General features: G+C 37.3%; 1 protein-coding gene, 1 long non-coding RNA gene, 1 other non-coding gene and 1 pseudogene across 3 annotated transcripts; 1 reads left to right on the forward strand and 3 right to left on the reverse strand.

Moving 5' to 3' along the window:
• Positions 1-1,441: 1,441 nt before the first annotated feature.
• Positions 1,442-4,920, forward strand: LOC139961281 (uncharacterized). Its single transcript, XR_011790800.1, has 2 exons — positions 1,442-2,539; positions 2,573-4,920. It is a non-coding gene; the product is annotated as an uncharacterized lncRNA (long non-coding RNA).
• A 143-nt stretch (positions 4,921-5,063) lies between these two features.
• Positions 5,064-5,274, reverse strand: LOC139965869 (U2 spliceosomal RNA; annotated as a pseudogene).
• Positions 5,275-6,660: 1,386 nt separating this feature from the next.
• Positions 6,661-15,228, reverse strand: LOC139961283 (cytochrome P450 2B12-like). The gene is made up of 4 exons (XM_071960399.1): positions 14,951-15,228; positions 13,305-13,616; positions 10,070-11,011; positions 6,661-9,709 (listed from the first exon to the last, which is right to left on the reverse strand). The coding sequence occupies exons 1-4, from the start codon at positions 14,958-14,960 to the stop codon at positions 9,528-9,530; spliced, it is 1,446 nt and encodes a 481-aa protein (XP_071816500.1). The 5' UTR covers positions 14,961-15,228; the 3' UTR covers positions 6,661-9,527.
• A 1,915-nt stretch (positions 15,229-17,143) lies between these two features.
• On the reverse strand, positions 17,144-17,215 carry Trnac-aca (transfer RNA cysteine (anticodon ACA)). The gene has a single exon. It is a non-coding gene; the product is annotated as a tRNA-Cys (tRNA).
• Positions 17,216-23,029: the final 5,814 nt, after the last annotated feature.

Below are 23,029 nucleotides of genomic sequence, written 5' to 3' on the forward strand. Positions count from 1 at the left end.
GAAAATGTGTGAGTTGTACATAAGTTAAAAAAGGGAGAATTGTTTGAAGCTAGCCTAACAGAGGCTGTTCTTTAGAGCATTTTCATGTCTGTCAAATTTTCTCTTTGCATTATTTTCATTTGAGTTGTTTCTGTATGTTTATCGTAGTTACTATACTATTTCCCTTTTATAACACATCTTAATTTTTTTTTTTTTGCTCTCGGTTATTTTCATAATAAGGATTTCAGTGGTGTCAAGAATTTTGTGCAAAGTCGTCGTTGGGGATTTCACCCAGCCAGAAAAGTAGGCTCGGTCATATATGTTTACAATTGTGTTTTTTTTTTTCTCTTTGTAAATATGTGTTTTCATACTCTCTGTCTGCACCCAACAAAATTTGGCTTTAATTGTAGCATTCTTTTCAAGGCTTCTAATAAAGTTTTGTTCTGACCTACCTGAAGAAAATATGAATTATGTATTTTGTAATATAAATTTTCTTTCCTGGGTAGCTGCTTTGAAGATATGAAAAGGTCTCAGTGCAGAGGTGGAAATTTTTTTTGAGACAGCTGGAGGTGTCAGCTGTCGTGGTATCGGACGAAACGTTAGCGTTATGAGATCTCGCATAATTTGTGAAGTTTACGTGTTTGTTCTTTTGTATCTGCTTGTGCCTAGCTTTTAATGACATTCAGAAACACATTACATCTCATTACAAATGTTGCAGGTGAAGTGTAGGGAGTGGAGCTGCTCTTTGTTACATTCTATGTTTGCATGTCCTCCTGCCATTACTGATCCAGGTCAGATACAGACTGCATCTCCTGGTAATGGTGTAGGTAAGATGCAGGGGTGTAGCTGCTCTTTCATACAATTTATGGTTTGCTTGTGAATCTTGACCTTTCATTGCTGGTCCAGGTCAGAGGTATTGCTGTAGAAACACTCAACTCCCAAGACCATCTCAATAAAATAGGTTGCTAAAAAAATATATTTATTGGATCATTGCAAATGTCACATAAGAAACAAGGGATTATGAAAACTTGTAACATAATATGGTAATTATATTTTAATGTTTGGTGCTGGTATTTAAACATTGCTAATTAATCTCTTATGGCAACCAAGAAATAGACATGAAAAATTCCATTCAGAGTAATAAATTATCTGAAATTGTTCTGTCTTTACAAAATCAGAGAGAGTATATAGAAATAATATAACACATATAAATTGATAAATTGAGGTGTTTGGGGGGGGGGGGGGGGGGATTTTACTTTTGGCCTGGATTAGCAACCTACCTTAGGGCAATCCAAAAGCATTCTAGGTTTAACTGAATTGATGACATGTGGGCTTGTTAAGAAGGATTTTTTTTTGTTACGGGTTCATTCAGCAATAGGTACTTCCATATCTTTGCCTCTTTTAACTCTTTTAGTATTACACGCATTTACATGTACAGACGTCCACTTGGCACGTTTCGTTTAATAAAAATTATCATCGTCGTTATCACCATCCAGGGAATCCCTACAACTTGATTTGATACCTCAATAAAAAAGAAATACATTTTAGGGCACAACTTGAGAAGGTGTACGATTCTATTTCCTCACCTTTGATCCATGAACTGTAAGTGAAACTTGCATTAGCATCTGTGCTGTACCTCTTCTCTATGTGGAAGGAGCCTTAATGGTCATCAGTTTTGCCCCCAAAATTAAAAAAAGCAAAAGTAAAAAAGTGTCTCAAGTTTCAAAAGTATTTTCCTGGAGGTCGAGACCCCATCAGACGCTTTGCAGAGCGCCAAATTAGAGGATAAGGGTTAAGAGTGGCTGAAATATGTCTGTTAAAAATATGTTGGATCGTGTGTAATGATCATTTGGATTTCTAAGGAACTTTGGGAGGGGATTGACCGAAGGGAGGGGGGGGGGGCTGTATTGATGACCTTTGACATTATACAAAACTAAAGGCATTCCTTTCTGTTATTAAAGGATGGTTCCATGGTAAACAGCTATTTCCAAAGTTACTGTTTCAAAATTTCGTTTTTAGGTTTCACAAACTACCTCTAGAAAATCTGAGATTTGAGTAGGATGTCACATACAAACCACGAGAAGCTTGGTTCACGGCAGTCATCATTTCACATGGTTTTGACAAATTTACAAGAAAATCCTGAGAATAGTGCAGACTTAGAACATAGAACATAGGTGCATTAGCTCTTAAAGGTAACACAGAATGTTGGTGAATGAACTCTAAAGGTAAAGTACTGTAATACATAGGTGGAAGAACTCTAAAGGTAAAGTAATACATAGGTGAAAGAACTCTAAAGGTAACACAGAACATAAGTGCATTAACTCTTCAGGTAACTCAGAATGTAGGTGAATGAACTCTAAAGGTAACATAATACATAGGTGAATGAACTCTAAAGGTAACATAGTACATAGGTGAATGAACTCTAAAGGTAGCGTAATACAAAGGTGAATGAACTCTAAAGGTAGCGTTATACATAGGTAAATGGTTTCTAAAGGTAACACAGAACATAAGTGCATTAACTATTCAGGCAACTCAGAATGTAGGTGAACGAACTCTATAGGTAACATAATACATAGGTGAATGAACTCTAAAGGTAACATAATACATAGGTGAATGAACTCTAAAGGTAAGGTAATACATTGGTGAATGAACTCTAAAGGTAACATAATACATAGGTGAATGAACTCTACAGTTATAATTAATCAAACGTTGATAGAAATTGTTCCAGTTTGAATTATACTGTGCAGGCTTGATTTGAAGGCATTTACTCCAGAATTATCAAACTGTATTTTTTTTCGGTCATCATGGTAGCCATTGGCTGCTAGTCATACACATACAGTATAATGTATATTGTTACTATTATGATAATTATTGTCTAAAATTTAAGTTCTAGTTTAATCTGAAATTGTTGCCCATTTCTGCAATAGCCCTTTTCGCATGTTATTTTCTTGCTTTCCTCTCTCTTTTTTTTTTTCCTTTTTTTATTATTATTAATATATTTTGGGGGGTATAAGAATTTCTTAAATTTCTGTTTGGAAAAATATTATTCACATTTCCCATATTAATGCTTTAAATTCTATTTGGTACGTGTGTTTAAGATAAATTGTTATAAATACAAGATTTTACTGAGATGTTATTCGATTGAAGAAGGGGAAGATGGCTTTGGGAGGGGGTGTTTTGAAAAGGTGAAAGCCATCTCCATGGAGAGATGAAGAAATTAAGCTATTAGTCTCGTATGTTTCGAGGAAGTTTTTTCATTTAATAGCTGTAAGAAAATTATACTTTTGATGGTAAGGTGACGTTACATCTTGCCTAATTGTCTATCATTATTAATATTATCAATATTATTTTTTTCCCCCGGTTCAAACGTTCTTCACGGTTGTTAGTAAAGTTGCAGCTGGTGAAAGATAATAAAATTGCCAAATTACCAGTTATCATCTCACCACTGATTTGACTGATGACCACCAAGTGACCACATTTGCCAGTATATGTTTAAACAATTCTTAATGCATTTGCAACATTGTCCTCTCCCAACAGTCCCCATTCCCATCCCTGCCTCCATTGCACACTCACCAAATTCATCATGGACATATTTATCGTTAGTTTGATGCGTGGAATGGTAAAACTAATGACTTTTTCCTCAAATTCTGGTTGATCCTTGCAGGAATTCTCAGATATTCGGTTATTAAACAAAGATATCAGTCGAATGTCTGTATAGATTGAACGTGTGTGTCTCTGATGAAATATTCCTGAAGAAATATTATATGATACATAAATATAATATATTCATAGATATTGACAAAAGTAAATCGCTGATTAATATTTGTAATACAGATTTCTCCTTGCTGACCTGTCTCCCCACATCTGTAACACTCCCGTCACGGGTGTACCGTGATTAGCTAAATTAGGTTGCAACCTGCTACTGTACACACTCATATTTTTGCCTGACTACTGTTCTCTTTATCAAAGTTTTTTTAGATTAACATTTCAAGTTCTAAAAGGGAATTTCATTGATTTCTAACGGATAGCCCCTCAAATTCTAGAAAGGAAACAATAAATAAAGAAATGTTTTCTTGGGATTTTTTCTCTTTTTTTATCTTGCTCATCAGGATTGCAGATTTAAAATAGCCGTAGAACAAAGAAGCTTTGTTTTTAAGATTGGTTAAACGAGGATGGACAGTTATAAAGCGCATCACAAGGTTTTCTGATACTTGAATGTAATTGGAAGGGTGGAGGGGGTGGTGTTAAGGGACAGTCGTATAATCAAGTACACTTGCATGAGGGAACTTGGTTATCCAAAATATGTATTTACTTTTTCCCTGTTTGTGAGCTTTAATCTGGTTTAGGTATGAAACCCTGACTTGACACAACCAGTGGAAAGCCATTGATAAGAGAGAAAATTGTGAGGTGCTTCACAATTTAATTTGCACTACAGACAAGTTACCCAACCACCCTCAATCATCGCCCCCCCCCTCCTCCCCATTCTACCCATCCTGTGATGTCACCACTGAATTCCAAGTTTTTTCCGGCAAATAGCGAGGCGATGTGAGGTTTTGTTTAGCTTGCGTTGTATGTAATGTAAATTGTGTCAAAAATCGAATTTTCTGCTTTCCCACATAATAGCCACTAATTATCTGTGACATCTCCAGTGTTTAGTTTGTCCTGGTGAGTTGGCTTGCCCACAAGTCTAGCTGCAGTGCTGTCTGGGTAATTTTGTGGGGAGGGAGTTGGAGTGATGGTCTATATGTTAGTCAAGTTGTGGTGCATATCGTTTCAGAGAAATTTCATTATTTTTTCATGTTTTATTGATTTTAATTAAGCTCATTGGAAATTGTCAATCTGTGTTCCTATTTATTAATAAAGAAAACAACTAGGATCTTCTTTTTTCTTCTTTTTCTTTATGTGAAATCAAAATACATGGACGTTTAAGAATAGTGTTAACACCAGCGTCTTGTCATCTTTTGGTGTCTGTGCAGTAGGAGTCAACCTTATTAAAGAAATTGAACCTTTCTAACGGTGTGGCTGTATGCCTCAATGCATTTGATATTAAGCCTTGTTGAACTTCCGATTTCTTGGCGAGAGTAAAAGTGAGATGTGCAAATGGTGTGGATGCAAATGTGCAAATGGTATACGCGTATATGTGTGTTAGTACGTGATACACCAAGAAAACCAAACGACTGATCCGCTCCCAACCCCAGTCCCCTTGCATCGGGACTGTGACGGGTGTGCATCACCATTCCCCTCGAAAGGGAACAGATACTACACATGATCTTAGCCAAAAGGCCGAGAAGCGACTTTTTTTTTAAGGAAAAGTCGCTCAGGAAAGAACCTGGGCACGAAAACCAAACTACCAACGACTGATCCGCTCTCAGCCCCAGTCCCCTTGCATCGGGCCGAGAAGCGATGTATCGGTGTCTTTGGAGGTCATGGGTCAGAGAGGTCAAAGTCTGAAAAAATGATAACTCCAAAAGTAAAGATGAGATGAACTTCATTACATGCTGTGTAGATTCAACCTAGGAAGTTCGTCTCTTTCTTGTTATTTGTGGAGGTCAAAGGTTATTGAGGTCAGAATGTTTTACTGTATGCGGTGTAAATGATCTCAGTCAAACGTGCGGGATTACAGAATCCGATTCGATTCTAAACGTTTCGTTTCCCATGCGGGCAATTTGCATCTAAGTATTATAAATCGCACGCAAATATCAAATCGAAAAGAAAAATGACATTATGGCATGATATATTGCAACAAATTTAGGTCAATGAAGCTGATCATTTTGGGAGTTTAGTTACTTCGCCACCCTTCCCTGCCACTCGTCGAACCAGAAACTCTTTGGACTGCAGCCAAATGAACTGATAATCACCGTTCAGTTCTTGGAAATTGACGACAGACCGATACCGGAAAGCAAACAATGGCTACCGTGATCTCACCGGATGTTGGTATTTTCGTACTCGACTAACATCATGGTAGCAATGTTCGTGTCGCAACACAATTGTGTGTTGTTGTTTTTTGGGGTGGGAGGGGTGGGGGTGGGGATAGGGTTAAATTAATTTAAGCGCGATGTGGTACCTGCGATACATCACTTGTCACACTATAAAAATTTTTGAAGGATCACCTTCTCTCATAGGCTAACGCTTGCCAGGTATTTTCCACCGCTTATTGTGATGTAACAATGATGATGCCCGGGTTTATACCGATGATGTGTATCTATGGACGTCATAGTTATGTAAGTACCTCGCTAATACCACGTAAAGTCTTTAGCTGTTAGGTTAATATCATCCTTTCTGGGTATTTTGTGTTTAGGGGGGGATGTTGAATATGAAAGAATAACATCGCAAGTAGTACATATTGCCACCGCTTATTGTGATATTACAATGATGATGCCCGGGTTTATACCGATGATGTGTACCTATGGAGGTCATAGTTATGTAAGTACCTCGCTAATACCACGTAAAGTCTTATCTGTAAGGTTAATACCATCCTTTCTTGTTTTTTTGTGTTTTGGAGGGGGATGTTGAATATGAAAGTATAACATCGAACGTAGTACATATTGCTTTGACAGGGCTTCAATGTAAATAACATGGGATTGAAAATAAATATACATAATTTCACATGTGTTTGAGTAACTTTAGGTATAAAGTTAGTTTACATATAGGCTCGATTAGAAAGACGTCACCGCGTACAACTTATAGTGTGCAATGGTCAATTTTTATTTTCTTCTAGAAGCATGCATAGCCCCTTTGATTAAATAATATTTAAATTAATGAATAAATAATTGATAAACATAAATATATATATATACGCATAATGAATAATTACATGCATAATTCCATACTGACATGCATGGATACACAAACATACACACACATACATATAACATACATAAATATATATATATATATATATATATATATATATATACAGACACACGCACACACACATACACACAATTGAACCAAATATAATTTAAAAAGTAGTCATTTTCAATTTTCTCTAGTTTCAAAACGATTTCTCATCAATTTGCCAGTAAATATCTGATTTATACAATGAGACGGGTTCATAAAATCTAACAAATATGTATCGTGATATTTCTGGTAAATTACATGCACATTTTTAGTTCAAATTAATGAATAAATAATTGATAAACATAAATGTAATAAATACATACATACGCATAATGAATAATTACATCCATAGTTACATACTGACGCAAAACATAAGTGCATTAACTATTCAGGTAACACAGAATGTAGGTGAATGAACTCTAGAGGTAGCATAAATACATAGATGAATGAAATCTAAAGGTAACATAATACATAGGTGAATGAACTCTTAAAGGATTGGTTCAGGTGTCACAAATGTTTATCTTATATGAAAGAGGACAATAAAAGAAACCCAATAGTGAAGAAATTATTCCAATATCTTTTTCCGTTTAGGAGATATTCAAGTTTAAAGTTCTATCTGATTGTGTAGAAACTGCTGAAACCAGACTAGCTGTGACGTCATATCCTCACATTCCTGAAAAGTCTTTGTTATTTTATTAAAATATTTTGTAAGATTTTATGACTTACAACCAAAAGATACGTCAGGAGATCTCATATATGTGTCAAGGGAAGTATTTGAGATTTAACATCTGAAGAATGTTTGATTATATTTTTTTAGATTTGTGAAGAAAAAAATGTAATTATTTTTTAATGAAATATATTGACACATGTTAAGGAAGTGAGGATGTGACATCACACCCTTACAGTTAGTCTTTCTACACCAGTCATTTGCAAAGAAATTTTGAAATCTTCAAAGTGTGATATCTCCTTAACAGAGAATGCTATCATGGTAGTTTCTTCACTATTCTATTTGTCTTTTTAAGCTCTTTCATACAAGCTAGACATGTCAGACACCTGAACCAATCCTTTAAGGTAACGTAATACATAAGTGAATGCAATCTAAAGGTAACGTAATACATAGGTGAATGAGGTCTATAATTAATCAAACATTGATAGGACCTGTTCCAGTTGGAATTAAACTGTGCAGGTTTGATTTGAAGGCTTGACACATTCATCCAATTGAACCAAATATCATTTACAAAGTATAGTCACATCTGTATACTTTTTCAATTTTCTCTAGTTTCAAAACGATTCCTCATCAATTTGCCAGTAAATTTCTGATTATACGATGAGACGGATCAAGAAAATCTAACAAATCTGTTTTGTGATATTTCTGGTAAATTGCATGCAAATTTTTAGTTCAATTTTCGAAATATCATGTATGCTAGTTTATCAATTGATATAGATATTACAAACAAAAAAAACACTCATACCGATACACTTACATGGTAAAATCGCAAAATCACTACTAGTACTTGAGAACAAACTGTCAGCCATTTCTTTCAGGCGACAAGAAGGCGAATCAAACGTATATTTGTATTCGGAATTGCGTTATCACGATCGGTCAACCGAACAGGTTCGACAAAACCCGGAACTGGAATTGTGTTTTTTTATGAAGGTTTCAACAGGTCTTCCTTTTATTCACCGTAAAAACTCCCGGTCGGAAGTGTGAACGTGACTATGACTATCGTTTGCATTTTGAGTGACCAAGGATTTTGAAGAATTAATCGTATCGTAAAAGACCTTGTATCTGACTGAACGGATGAGTAATTAAAGGTCAAGTGTCTTTTCACCCAATGAAAAAGGAAACCACCGAACGATTATAACAAATATTTCATTGTCTCTTATGATTGCAAGAGTCAATATTGGTGCAACACGTTGCAAATGTGGTCATTGATTAAACTCACCACCCACATTTATGCAGACCAAGATTGTTAGAAGTTCTTAAAAGTACTTTACTGTGGTTTCTCTGATCCTCCGCATAATTTCCAAGATAATTGACAGCTTTTAAATTAGAAAAATTAAATGCCCACCGACCGGAAGGGGGAAAAACTGTCTTGATTGTGAGACTGTTAAATGAAATTTTGGAATTTGGATCATATAAGTGACTAGTTTGCTTTCTAGCATATTTTTGGAGGCAAAGCTGATGACCTTGCTTGTAAGTTATTTAAAAGCTTCAAAATATGCCCGTGATGTATAGAGACCCATAGATATTGCGTATAGCTTGAATAGCCTATGTGTAGGTCGTGTGTCTATGACGGCATAGGTCACGTGGGTTATATGTCAGCTGTGCCATGTACCTCAGATTGGCCACACTGACGGACTCATGGTCCGTTAATACATTTGAAAAGGATACGTGAGAGTGGCTAAGCAGACCAGAGTGGGGGGGGGGGGCGGGATAGCGGAAGGGACTCTCCGTGGATTCGGCGTTTTTCATGTCATTTACAGATAACAACAAAGATTCAGGCCTTATATTAATGTTTGTGATTAGGCCATTTCCTTCTGAAACATTACGAGAAATCCGCATCCCGTGTCGATATACTGCAAGTATAGTTGTTCAAACCAGGAAATCCGTTACTCTTTATATGGTTCATATGTTCTGTATTCACCAGTAAGTATTATCTATAGACGATAGGAACATTTCTTGGGGTGTTACAGCGATTTCGATTTTATCTTTCCGTTACGCGGACTCTGAACGGTAAAGGTGATCGCGCTACACCGGTAGTACCAGTAGTGACTGAGGGCGTTTCATGACCATCGGGTGTTTTCAAGGTAAATTTCTGCAAGACACTGCACGTTATCACAAAAAGCTCCCTCCACGCTAATTGTTCACCAATACAGGAACGCATACCTGTGGACAGGACAAAGAAAGATAATATTTACATATAGGGCTGTTGATGAGATCAAACTGCATGAGACAATGATAGAATATAAAATACGAATAGATGAATCCATGGCAAAGTATACGTATGAATTTGCAGAGTCGGTCCAGGGTAGAATGCGGGGCTCGTGAAAGGGTGACTTATTGATCTGCACATGGTCGAGGAGTACTAAGTTAGTTCGAACTGGCTTCCGGTTCATGGGTTTCGACGTACCACCTCCCCCCCCCCCCCACTTCAGTCTCCACCCCTCCCCCAGCCGTCTGAATTGGAGCTTATGCGCGGAAAAGCCGTGTACAGACATGGTTCACAAGAAGGATAACATTTCTTACCCATTCCAAGCGGAATCAATTCTTTTGGTCTGTGATATTTTCCCTCGGCGTCTAAGAACCTCTCTGGTTTCAGTTTTTCTGGTTCCGGGAATATTTGTGGATCCATCATGATACTGTTAAGATTTGACATAAAGGTAGTTCCAGTAGGAAATCGGTAGCCTTGGAAGGAGACGTCTTTAGTAGCGACTCTCGGAACGCCCAATGGCGTGACATTCGCTAGCCTCGCACATTCCGCGACCGTTGCTTGCAAGTAAGGTAAGCGATTTCGGTCTTCATATGTCGGAGAGGATTTCCCAAGAACGCTGTCGATTTCAGTTTGACATTTAACCTGAACTTTCGGGTTATTTATAAGATAAACCAAAACCGATGAAAGTAAGTTTTTTGGTACATTAGTGCCACCTAGGAACATTTCAAAGGCTGCCATGACTAGGTTATCATCAGTGAAGTGATGATGTCCCAGGGACTCACTGTTATTTTGTTGCATAAGCAAATAGCCATCGATATAACAAGATGGCGTCGCGGACTCATTAGCCAAGTAATGTTTGCGTTCTTTGATCAACTTGTTGATCAAAACCTTGAACCCTGAAAGTTTTCTCTTGATTTCCGCCGGTGATCCAAACGGTAAGTTGAGTGAGTAGTATAACGTAGCTGGACCGTGTTGTGTGAAGACAGTATCCATGGCTTCAACTAAAACCTTAAAATCTTCGCTAGAGTAATCGAGCCTCTTTCCGAAAGTTATCTTAGTAAGGATGTTGTACAAAGCTGGTCGGTAGAGGTCCCGTTGAATATCTATCGAGTCCTGTGATTGGTCAGTTAACCTTTGCACGATTATCTTTGTTTCATCCGCGACAGCTTGGTCTAAATATTCTGACGCCTTTTTGAAAAAACCTATTGCGTAATGCCTTTGGCAAGACCAAGATTTTCCTGATGCGGAGGCGGGACCTGCAGGGTAGGGGGAAAATAGAGAATCACTATGGTTACTTCTGACTGAAATACAGACTATTTCATTAATGTCTTTATAAAAATAAAACAAGCAGTTACCCCTCCAAAGACAGGTTCCCTTTTTTAAGTTTACCATTCCTCTTACTCGACTCGCCTCTTAATCTCACACCAACAAGCACACCCATGCACGCACGCACGCACGCACGCACCCAGGCACGCATCCAGGCACGCATCCAGCCACACAGAAAGGGACGCACCCAGGCACGCACCCAGATACAGAGGGACTCTTAAATTGCAGTGGACCTATTCAATCGCGTCAGAAAATCATTTCCGTAAGTAGAAACGCGTCTTATACCGCTCTTTAACCCCTCCTGTCCCGTCCTCTTACCCCATCCCAACCCGTGGTACATAAACTTAAATACGAAGTGGAGCTAAGTCAATTCTACATGACTTCGTACCAAATCGTGAATATAGTCATTCTTGTCACTTTTTGATTTGCAGGCTATGCATGTTAGTCCGAGCAGGCATTGCATACCCCTCAAACAGTCAAGGAAGTATTTTAACATTGCACGCAGCATGTGTATCTCGCATTTAATGCCAAAAAAAAGATGATAGGAATCGACCACATATCCTGCTACATGTAATCAGGAAACTGCATTCACTATAATTAGAATAAGGAAAACACACAAATTTCTTTCCTAACGCAATCCAGGTCAGTTCAAACCTGGTCAACTACGTCGTTGCCTTACTTAATTTGTCCGACAAATTAGTTGACATATATAGTCTCACGTTTGAATTAATATTGTATGGCGTCGTCATAACATAACTTTAAAATAATTGTTCATGATGGACAAGTAACGATGTTCTGTCCCTCGTAAATGTGCTTCTTATGGCAAGTATAAGCCTCCATCGACTGAAGGGCACACAGTATACTTCAGAAGACTGAAAATGATACACAAACCCAACCATTAGCTTTCGCTTATAACGACGTCAGTTTCTTGTGAAGAACAAGTCGCCCAAATAGGATAAAACTGTTAGCAGTGAAATTGACACTGAAACCAATACTATATCATTGTAGGTCATTTTAAAAGCTTCAAAATTGTTTTACTTCAGCATCTGCAAAAACTCCAAAATCTCCATAGCAGAAACTAAACATTGTAATCAATAAAGAACAAACAATAGATCAAAATACTGAACATGCGGCTCGATGATGTCATATTTAGACTTCGTCAAGTCTTTCGATCTTGTGCAGAAACATCAACTTTGTTTGCTCAGCTATTTGGGGACTTTGTGAATAACAGTTACCTCTACCACATAGGCCTAGACTAATAATGATGGCTGGGATTTACTATGTCTGCTTGAAGTATTTGCGCGTAAATCAGCGAAGTCCGTTAGATATCGCAGCATGCATAATGTAACACTTATAGCAGTTCGGAGAGAAATTGTATAACATCATAACTATAGTCTTAGAAATGAAGGCGAACTTTCAGGATGATTTGAAAGAAATAAGTGAACCATCGAATGAGCTTTATCAGTAGAATTGATCAAACTATTATATCCAAAACTCCTGGTTGATGGAAAAGTCGATAATATGTAGGAATTCTTTTAGTATAGTGGCGTACGTGTACTAATCCTATAAGTCAGTTTTGAGGATTTTTATAAGATCGATAGTGATAACACCCATGGAGTGAAAATCGACTTAAAATGGCCTTCCGTTTTGACATTGAACTGACCCTTCAAAAAGAAACTTCCGCTGCAATATAGACTTCCTCAGATTGTCTTCTGTTAGTCAGAACTCGACGGAAAACCATCGTTTTCATTAGTTAGAATGAAAAAAACTTCAAAAGACGAAAGCTTCCAATTCGACACAAATATAGTTACTGGTCAGCGAGATTACAGGTATGAAACAGCTAGGGTACTAATGCGCAAGTCCGTGATCAGACCAGAAGTTATACTTCGGTCCATATTTGTCAGAGTAATGACATTGGCGATTTACATATGTCATTTAATGTATAGAGCCGGTATGAACTGGCCACTCTTTAAAGTTGCAAAAACCAAGATGGGATATCTTTTAGATATGTGTTACCAAATGAGGATAACTTTGTGTGGGTGTGTGTTTGTGTGATTTATGCATATGCGACATTAATGGGAATTCCTATGAAACTTTGTCAAATTGGTTGAATTAATTTTTGTTCTTTAAGGCCACCTTTTTTATGATCTTTGAGAGCAACATAGAAAGTCACTCCGTTGTCCTGAATGAGTAACCATTTATAGAATATATGACAACACGTACCTTTTCCTTCACCAAGAGCTGCCGCAAATGTGTGCGATTGGCTGCGCCCGTCGACGTCCGGGTGATTGAAAACCTCATCGATGCAATCATAACCGTTCAAGATATACATGGTTTTTGGTCCAAATTTCAGGGGATATATTTTGCCGTAGTCTTTCGCCCAGTCGTTTATCATTTGAAAAACATTCGGGACAGCTCGTCCCCTGAAGAGATGCAAGTGACCGAGTAAGGGGTATCCAGGGGGCCCCTCTGGTAACGGCTTCGCGTTTTCATCTTCTGGACCAGTTAAACGCTTCCTCCGCCGAGATGTTATAACTGCAATCGAGCAAACCACAACAACAATTGAAAATAATAGAACAAACATGGCTGCCAAGAATTTACAATGATCCACCGATCATGAAAGCTATAGCAATTTCAATGCCTCGATCAACGGTGTGGTAAGTATCAAAAAGAACAGCTCTGTGTATTTGTGACATGTGTAGAATGTCGTCTCTATAGTACTCTCACTTACAATAGGAAGGGCGACCTTCTTCTACACAGAATATACATAATAAGGATCAACTAGCCTAAGGTACGTGTTTTCATTAGCCAGTTTCGTGGCTTTTGTAACCAGGAATTCGAATTACAGACGGTTAAAGTTGAGATTTCTGTTCACCGGAGCCGTACCTTTTGTGGTGTGACAAAGGCCATTTTTTATCCTTCACGGATTGTTCACGCGCGTTTATAGACCTTAATCTTACATATGCCTGTAGCCTATATGGTGTTTATATCGTACTATACTAAAGATCAGTCATGCAGGCAGTCAATCAACGTATGGTTTATATTCAGTAAATACTGTATAAACTGTACATATTCTTCGAAGCATAATTAATATACTATAGATTATCAAAAACAAATCAAAGGAATTTCCCGTACCCCCCTCCCCTCCCCACCTCCCCCTCCTTCCGTCCACTTTTACTTGAAATAGAATCACGTAGATACAATCTTTATTGACGAGCCTTGTATAGCGTAACAATGTCTAAAAACAATTCTTAATTAACTTACAACTGCCCATCACTTTAATTTAGATCCGATCAGACAAACAGTAAGTTTGAATCATCTAATGTTTCATACATGTTCGATTCCTAACTATATAAGCGTACGTAAATAGTCTATTGTTTGTAACCATGGGAAGTACTTTGTTGTACACCGTGCGACACTAAACTCTGAGATCAACAAGTTTATTTGTCTATCAAATAAAAAGAACGCATTTTGTTTCGTTCGACTATAGCTGGGTACAGCATGCACAGGTCGACAATAACGGTCAATTGTCCCTTAATTCTTGTCTTACTACTAAACCTTAAAAAGCTTCAGGTTATGCCCGGATTGCGATATTAGCAAAATGTGGTTTACTATTGTCGACATTCGTGGTATATGAGATCGCCTGCATACGATAGGCTGAGGCGTATAGTATATATGCCAACTGAACATAAAGAACATCTCAAGAAATGTATTTAATTCCTTAATATATAAGGTAAAGGTAGGACCTAACCTATTTATGTTAGATACATATAGATACGGTACGTTCCGCAAGCCTCACACCTGTCCCCCTCCCCCCCCCCATCTCCCCAAAAATGACAATATCAGAAACAAATCAAAGAATAACTTACCGCCCATCATGGTTGCAATGTTGTGTTCTCTAACTCTCTCTCTATCTGTCTGTCTGTCTGTCCCTCTTTCTGTCTGTCTGTCTTTTTATTTTCAATTCTCTCAGATTGTAGATTCTCTAACCTCTACTTTTTGGTTACAGGTGATAAATTGTGTTTTAATCAGCTCCGTGCTGATCAATATATACCATAGGAAGCCAACCCTCATAACATCCGTTAAGTTTTATTCACGCAAGCTCACTATCAATATTGTCTAGAGATATGTTGACAAATCGATGGATACGGTGAGTATCAGGAAGCATTCGTGTATGACAAAGACTGGTTCATACACAAAAAGGCTGTTTTTCGACGAAAAGGCATTTGTCAATAATAATGCTTGCGCCTAGACCTATTCATTGGAAAGAGAGCGAACCACACACCGTTTTCAATGTTCCGGTCTTCTGTATGTATATACTAAAGTCACGTGCAAACTTCCTTTGTTTTTTGTTTGCCTTTATTTTGACCTATTTTTTTTTTCGTTTCGCGATAAAATGATACGTTAGATATAAATATCCCATGTCGTCACTCATAGCCTATGGTAGATAACGTTTGCAACCATAAATTTGGTCATTTTACTCCAAAAGGTTTTTCTCTAAATTTTCCATAAATATCTTATTACGGTAATGAAAGACAGGGTTTCACTAATACACGTGACTGAGATAAAATTACTAAAAAAAAAAAAAAAAAAAAAAATACCTCCTTTATGTAAAGGTATTGCAAATTGCCAAAAAGTTATCGACAGTTACTTTCTTGGATTTTGTCACTTTTCAAATTAATTCTCGTACATTGGGGAGTGTTTCAGAATGCCCTCAAACAAGTCAAATGTTTTGAGCATTGTGGCATTGCAGTAATTAACATGCTTGATGAAGTTTGAACAATATAGTGACCAATTACATTTGGCAAAACTACTGACGACTTTCACTCTTCTTCAAAGAGCTTAGGACACATTACCCACGTGACCTACGCCATAACCCACGTGACCTATACTCCGGCATAGACGTTGAAAATATGAAATACTTTAAACGGTCATCAGTTTGGAATTAAATATGCCTTGTAAGGGCAAAGAAATAATGGCCAGTCGTGTTACCATTCCAAAATAAAATTATAGCCATAAACTAGATTTTTTTTCCACCCCGCGGACACATTCCTCTCTATTTCGGTATTTGTGAATGTCTTCGAATAATGGAAAGGGTCAGAAAACCTCCAGGAAATTACTCTTGATAACTTTAGCAAGTTTATTCTAGAATTAGGGACCAAGATTGATATGACCTTTAATATTTTGATCAAATTTTGCATTCATAATGACCTTTAAGAATTTTGAAATTTCGATTTCGTCATACCATAGAGTCTTAATTGGTTAAAATATATGTAAACAAAATTAGTTTTGTGAGAAAGAGCTTTGAAATGTAAATTTAACTAAACACATTGCAGTGATTGTTTGTTATTTTGGTATTAATAGAATGGCCATATTGGACAACTGCCAATAGTTGTAGCCTCGTAGATACATTTGTGTTGTATATACGGTAAATCAAGATATCACAATGTGTTAACAACTTTGCACTGTGTGGTTTGATTTGTGTGTACTGTGTGCACTAAAATAGTAATATATAATAATTTGAATAATCAAATAATGAAGTAAACTATCATATATATATTTGTGTATGTATATATATATATATATATATGATATATATATATATATATATGTATATAAATATATGTGTTTGTGTGTGTATGTTAAAACACTAAGTACGGTAATAAAGATGTCAGGTACATCAACGACAGGCTCTAAGCATTTTGCTGAGCATTACAAATAGAGCATATTCCAGACTAGCAATTCATTGCTTCGCTACTCAAGAGTTTCGTGAATATATCCACTCATCAGGCGATACAATACAAGACTGCATACACTTAGATACAGTGCAGCTCAGTGAACTCACATAGAACGAAAACACGATATGGACCGATACCCCTGAAAGAAACCTACTCGTTGAATCTGGACAGAGAACATTTGTTTACATGCTTGCAGGTGGTCATAAACTATATATTTATATGTATATATATGTGTATATATATATAGATATAGATATATATATATATATATATATAAATGAAAATCGTAATGAGTTGGAAAATCAAGAACAGTGAATAACTTCCAGCCTCCACCGGGATTCGAACCCGGGCCTTCCGCTCTGTACGCGGACGCCCTAACCACTAGGCTATGGACGCTGATTGTATGTCCAGAGGTTCGAAACCGGTAAGGAAGGTCGTAATTCCACTGTAGGCGTTTGTCACCTGTATCGAATAATACTAGTTCTGTTTTTGGTGACATATTTTGCCTTACTCAAGAGATCAAACATGATGCTAACCAACTCGAAATCTCTATATATATATATATATATATATATATATATCTATATCTATATATGTGTATATTAAATTGATTTGAACTAATAAAGATCATCACACAAGACAAATTCCACTTCACGATCGGTTTCGTCCTTTTTGGGAAAATGTATAATTATATTAAATTGTAAAGAAGAATCCATTTTTAGAACAGTTTTTAGAATGAGGTAATGAGGATTTGCTGACCAATCAGAGGCAATAGATACTCATAGTACAGAGAGACAGCGTTGCAAGATATACAATGTACTGTTTAAACACTGATGCTAACAGTGACTTAGACAGTTACGAAGGTCGAACCATAGAGCTATATTTTACGAAATAGCTCCTTGGTAAAAAAAAACACACAAGAAACCACAGGTTCCTGCTTACAGTAACCCCCGTAATTAACACGTAGAAATATTCCATTTCTGATTCGTCTTTGGACAAGACAACATTTTTAGGTAAATGTACTTTGCCTTATTTGTTATTTATTTTTACCTCGAATATCGTGTGGTGAATATGTTTTTACTACCCCTACTGAATTGCGTTGCGGGTAACCATTAAACTCACCCAGCCGTGAAGAAAGTGAAGTAAATTCAGAACCATGTTTAGAAAATGGCTTCCTGTCTATGGAACGCGAAAATGGAAACATATTTCGTTGTCTAAACTAAGTTTGTTGTTGTCTAAACTTAAGTTGTGAGCTGCTGTTTTACCACGTTGTTGCTCAAACTTACGTTGATGTCTAAACTTCTGTTGTCTAAATTTACGTCGTTGTCTAAACTTACGTTGTTGACATCTGCGCTGTTCAAAATTGCTCAATCGGGTAATGTAAACCAGAATGCAAAATGCATTGAGGTTTCGATGACTTCAGTGCACTAGATTTCTGCTTGTTGTAATATAAGCAGAACTAGCTGTTACAATATAAATAGCCCGAACCACCATTTTGATACAGTAACACTAAGGTATTATAAACACAGGTCAGTCTACTGTACGTGGCTATACACACCTCCATCAAAAATAATAGGGGTCCAAGTCCATTTGGGTCACTAGAGGTCAAATTGTGAAAACCTTGTAAACACGATAACTCAAGAAGGGAAGGTTGGACGAATCTCATATTTAGTATGTAATTGTAACACGTTCATTAAAAGATTTTATTGAGGTTAAAGGTCCTTTGGAGTCACCAGACGCCAAATTGTGGAAACCTTGTTTTATAAGCTACCGTATCTCCCACCGCCAGCCTATCAGATAACATCATTACGCCTCATACCAATAGGAGGCTGCACGGTAAACAACTTTAAAATGTTATAGGCTATGCATATACGCTGTGAATGTCGGGAATCAAGTAAAACGAGTGCCCAGACAAAATGCCAGCATAAAATACATGCACTTAAAACTTATTTATTTGAACCATTAAATGATGTCTGGATATGTTGTTAATGTCGGCAATCAAGTGAAACGAGTGACAGTAATAATTATTACTAGAGACAAAAGTTTTCGTCCCTCGATCCCAAAAATTCTAACCAATATGGAAGGGTTATAACACGGCAAATGATTGTATGTAATTGGCATGCGATGTAATAACCGATGCATACCTATATGATATGTACATTAACATGAAAAATTTGGTTATATTTTTCGGGCAAGTCGTTACAGCCCCCCCCCCCCCATCAAATTGCGCACTTACGCCTATGTGTATGAATACAGTAGTTTATACACACGAATGTTGCGCCAGAATCATGAATTGAAGCAAGTGGTCAACGGGACCGCGAAAATTTACGCAAGTTTGAAACGAAGAAGTTACTGTGGTATGAATGCACATTTTACATTATCAACTCTCAATACGGAGAGAACAAAACATACTGTGAGATGAAAAGTCCTTTTCAGTATCATGATATGTTGTGGTAGCTTCCCGCAAAATTCATAGATTGTCTCAACTCATAACTTTCTGTGATAAAAAAAAATTATTCAAATATTACGTTAACAATATCGTTACCAACGTCCTCGGGGTTGTAGTAACTATCAAATAAATATCGTTAATAACGTGATTTTGTTCGACAAATCAGGTTGTTAACGACATTTACACGGTTGTTGCTATACAAATCAGGACGTTAACGATTTTTCCCCTTTTCGCGTTCCATAGTTAAACCATCGGGGTACACCCCTCAGTCCGACAAGTTTTCAGTCCGACAAGTTTTCAGTCCGACAAGTTTTCAGTCCGAAAATAAAATACACGTTTTCAGTCCGAAAATGAAATACACGTTTTCAGTCCGAAAATGAAATACACGTTTTCAGTCCGAAAATGAAATACACGTTTTCAGTCCGAAAATGAGATTCACGTTTTCAGTTGGGGAATGAAGGCATGCAGTTTTAATGCCATAATATCACCAATAAACAGTGACAGCCCGAACTGGTAGTAAAGAAATCGATTGAATCTTTTTATTAAGTCTCACATCACCGGCCTCAACAAAGACTTGGGACACCTAAACAACTATCAGTTCTACAAAATATGTAATCCGTTCTTTGCTCCTTAATCCGCTTCCTGTATAGTCATGGTTTATTTGGTTCTAATTCCATCAATGCAATTTACACTTACCTAGCGTCTAACTTTCATTGTGTTACATTTTGTACTTTTCATTCGACTGCCAAGTATTGCTGACGAAGGTCCCTGGAGGACCGAAAATTCCAATATATTTTCTAAAACTTTACTCCTTATTTGTCAATTATGAGTCATATATATATATATATATATATATATATATATATATATATATAGGGATAATGAACAGTATATATTTAAGCTCCGACTGAAAACGTGTCGGACTGAAAACGTGTATTTTATTTTCGGACTGAAAACGTGTATTTTATTTTCGGACTGAAAAAGTGTCGGACTGAAAACTCGTTTTTTCGGACTGAGAACGTGGATTTTATTTTCGGACTGAAAACGTGTCGGACTGAAAACTCGTTTTTTCGGACTAAAAACGTGGATTTTATTTTCGGACTGAAAACGTGTCGGACTGACAACGTGTACCCAAACCATCATACTTTGCGTTCATTGAGCACTGAAGGTGCAAGCATGTTTGTGGACAATGGGTACGGGACTATAAACCAAACAAATCGCGGGAAATTTGAGAAAACATCATTGGCTGTATTTAGCATGAAAATCACTGTAATAGATATGTTGTTAGCTCTGCATGGAAGCAACTTGCGGTTGATTGTTATAATTTGTTGAAAAGAAAGAATGATGTTCGTTCACAATGTTTTACAACAACGGAACTTTAGATAGCAACGAAAGTGTAGACATCAACGTGAGTTTAGACATCAACGTGAGTTTAGGCATCAACCGTAAGTTTAGAAATCAACGTGACTTTTAGACATTAACGCGCGTTTAGTCATCAACGTGACTTTAGACATCAACGTAAGTTTAGACATCTTCGAAAAACAGCAACATGGTAAAATAGCAGCAACAACTGTAGTTTAGACAGCAACAAACTTAGTTTAAACAACAAAATATTGTTGCCCTGTTCGCGTTCCATACCTGTGTTATTCAAGTTTCAAGTTTATTCAATCTCTGTGCACCTCACTCTTGTGAGGTATGTAGAGTACAGATATGCTTACAAAGTTCATATGACAAGAACGTTGACAAAAATAGAAGACTATTGTGTTAAAGTTGATTACGTCACTGCAACTGCCCTTTTCAATAGTGCGTTTCCTGTATAGTTCTAATCAACCGGCCACAAATATAGCGCCTTTGTATTCGATCACAAATCATCGACATCGAACACACCGGGGTGTTACGTACATAGTTATGTCACCTATAAATAGATCTAAATGAATGCATGCCAGTGTGTATTGCCCGATTTTAACGGAAGTGCCTAAAAGTGCGTTACCCATTGCGTATAATATAGGGTGTCCCGTCGTATGACATGAGCGTTCGGTATGGTAGTAGGTGGACCTGTTGGTAATTCCAGCATTAAATCATCAGATAATGGCCTATCAAGTTCGGTTTGCGGTCCAAACCAGAAAGTTATACCATTTCGACTATCTATTGTATGTATGTATGTATGTATGTATGTATGTATGTATGTATGTATGTATGTATGTATGCATGTATGTATGTATGTATGTATGTATGTATGTATGTATGTATGTATGTATGTATGTATGTATGTATGTATGTATGCGTGTATGTATGTATGTATGTCTTGTATGTATGTATGTATGTATGTATGTATGTATGTATGTATGTATGTATGTATGTATGTATGTATAGTGATCTTCCCGCAAGCAGGAACTCGCGAAAGAAGCCATGGAGGCTTATAGGCTCGCAAGCTGACCGTAGCCAATCTCTCGGCACACATCCATTTAACGTCCATGTCGGGAAGTTGTTATTGAACAACACCCTTGCCAGACGACACACATTGCTGTCGGCGGGGGATCGAACCGGGGATCTCATGACTGGGAGACGCCGGCGTTAACCACTAGGCTATACACTCCGCGTTGTTATTGTTATTTCCGCTGATCTGTGTGTTTGAATACATGCGTCATACCAGGATTGTGTCAATGAGATGTGATCTTTGGTGATACCATACCCACTATAAGAGTACTTTATCGTAGAGAACGTGCCACCTGTTTCAACTGTAGATACCAAGCCACAAGTAGAGTAGTGGCAGTTAGTCAGTAAAAAGGGTCCATAATTTTGATCTAGTGGAGCAACTTTCGGGACTGGTTTGTCATTTTTCTTCATGATGGTTTGTTTTGTTTGGCTTGGGTATTGAAGGGTATACTATATGTAGTAAACTATATACTAACAGCGTAAATATCAAGAAGATTGAAAACGTTGTAAAGCATTTCATTTAGAAATTCGTTGTTCACGGGGGAACTGGAAGATTAAGAGAGCGAACACTTCGGGTTGGAATGTATACTATGCTAAAGTGACAACTCTTCCTAAAACGGTCATGATGGGTAAATGTATCAATGCATATATGATCGCCTATGATACCATCAGCTGGGTGTATGTGACACGTCAGTTGAAAATTTTTATACATATATGATATAGTGGCCTTGCAAAGTGACGAAGTTAGTGTGTAAATGGAGCAATTAACTGTGATATAACGTCTGTATATGGGAACAGTTAACAGCCATCTGTTAGACATCTGTTGTAACGTCGGTGGTCTGGGTTGGTATACCGCGTCTCACCATACTGCGGCGGTCACTTTGAGAGTAGCGATACAGATGTCACAAAACCGACAGTTTCTTTTCTCGAGAACACCATTTGAATTCTCAGTACTATAAGTTGCACTATTCAAAAAAAAAATATATGACTATGGTACTACTTGGAGGAGGATTTAGAGGGCGCTAGAGGGATTATAATGCTTTTAAGTGTTGGGATCATTCAGAATTCTCGATAGCATTTTATAGAATAAAAATGAATAAATCAGTTGTCACACACAAATTTTCGAGCTTGATCTTAACAACTGAAAGGCATCGGTGTATAGGAGTAGGGGTGTGTATGCGAGGGGCGGGGACGGGGGGGGGGCGGTCGGGCTGTAATTGAGTTCTCACATTTCCGCACAAGTATACTTCACGAACTTCAAACTTACACTTCTAGCCGACTGCAGCCTACAAGCAAAACATAATGTAATAAAACAAACGTAAATG

Source organism: Apostichopus japonicus, chromosome 3, assembly GCF_037975245.1.
Source record: "Apostichopus japonicus isolate 1M-3 chromosome 3, ASM3797524v1, whole genome shotgun sequence".
Lineage (NCBI taxonomy): Eukaryota > Metazoa > Echinodermata > Holothuroidea > Aspidochirotida > Stichopodidae > Apostichopus > Apostichopus japonicus.

Excerpts from the sequence above, each read along its gene's own strand:
- LOC139961283 (XM_071960399.1), bottom strand. Across the intron at positions 11,012-13,304 it reads AGCTCTTGGTGAAGGAAAAG|GTCCCGCCTCCGCATCAGGA; the intron begins GTACGTGTTGTC and ends CCTACCCTGCAG. Across the intron at positions 9,710-10,069 it reads ATTGATTCCGCTTGGAATGG|GTATGCGTTCCTGTATTGGT; the intron begins GTAAGAAATGTT and ends TCCTGTCCACAG.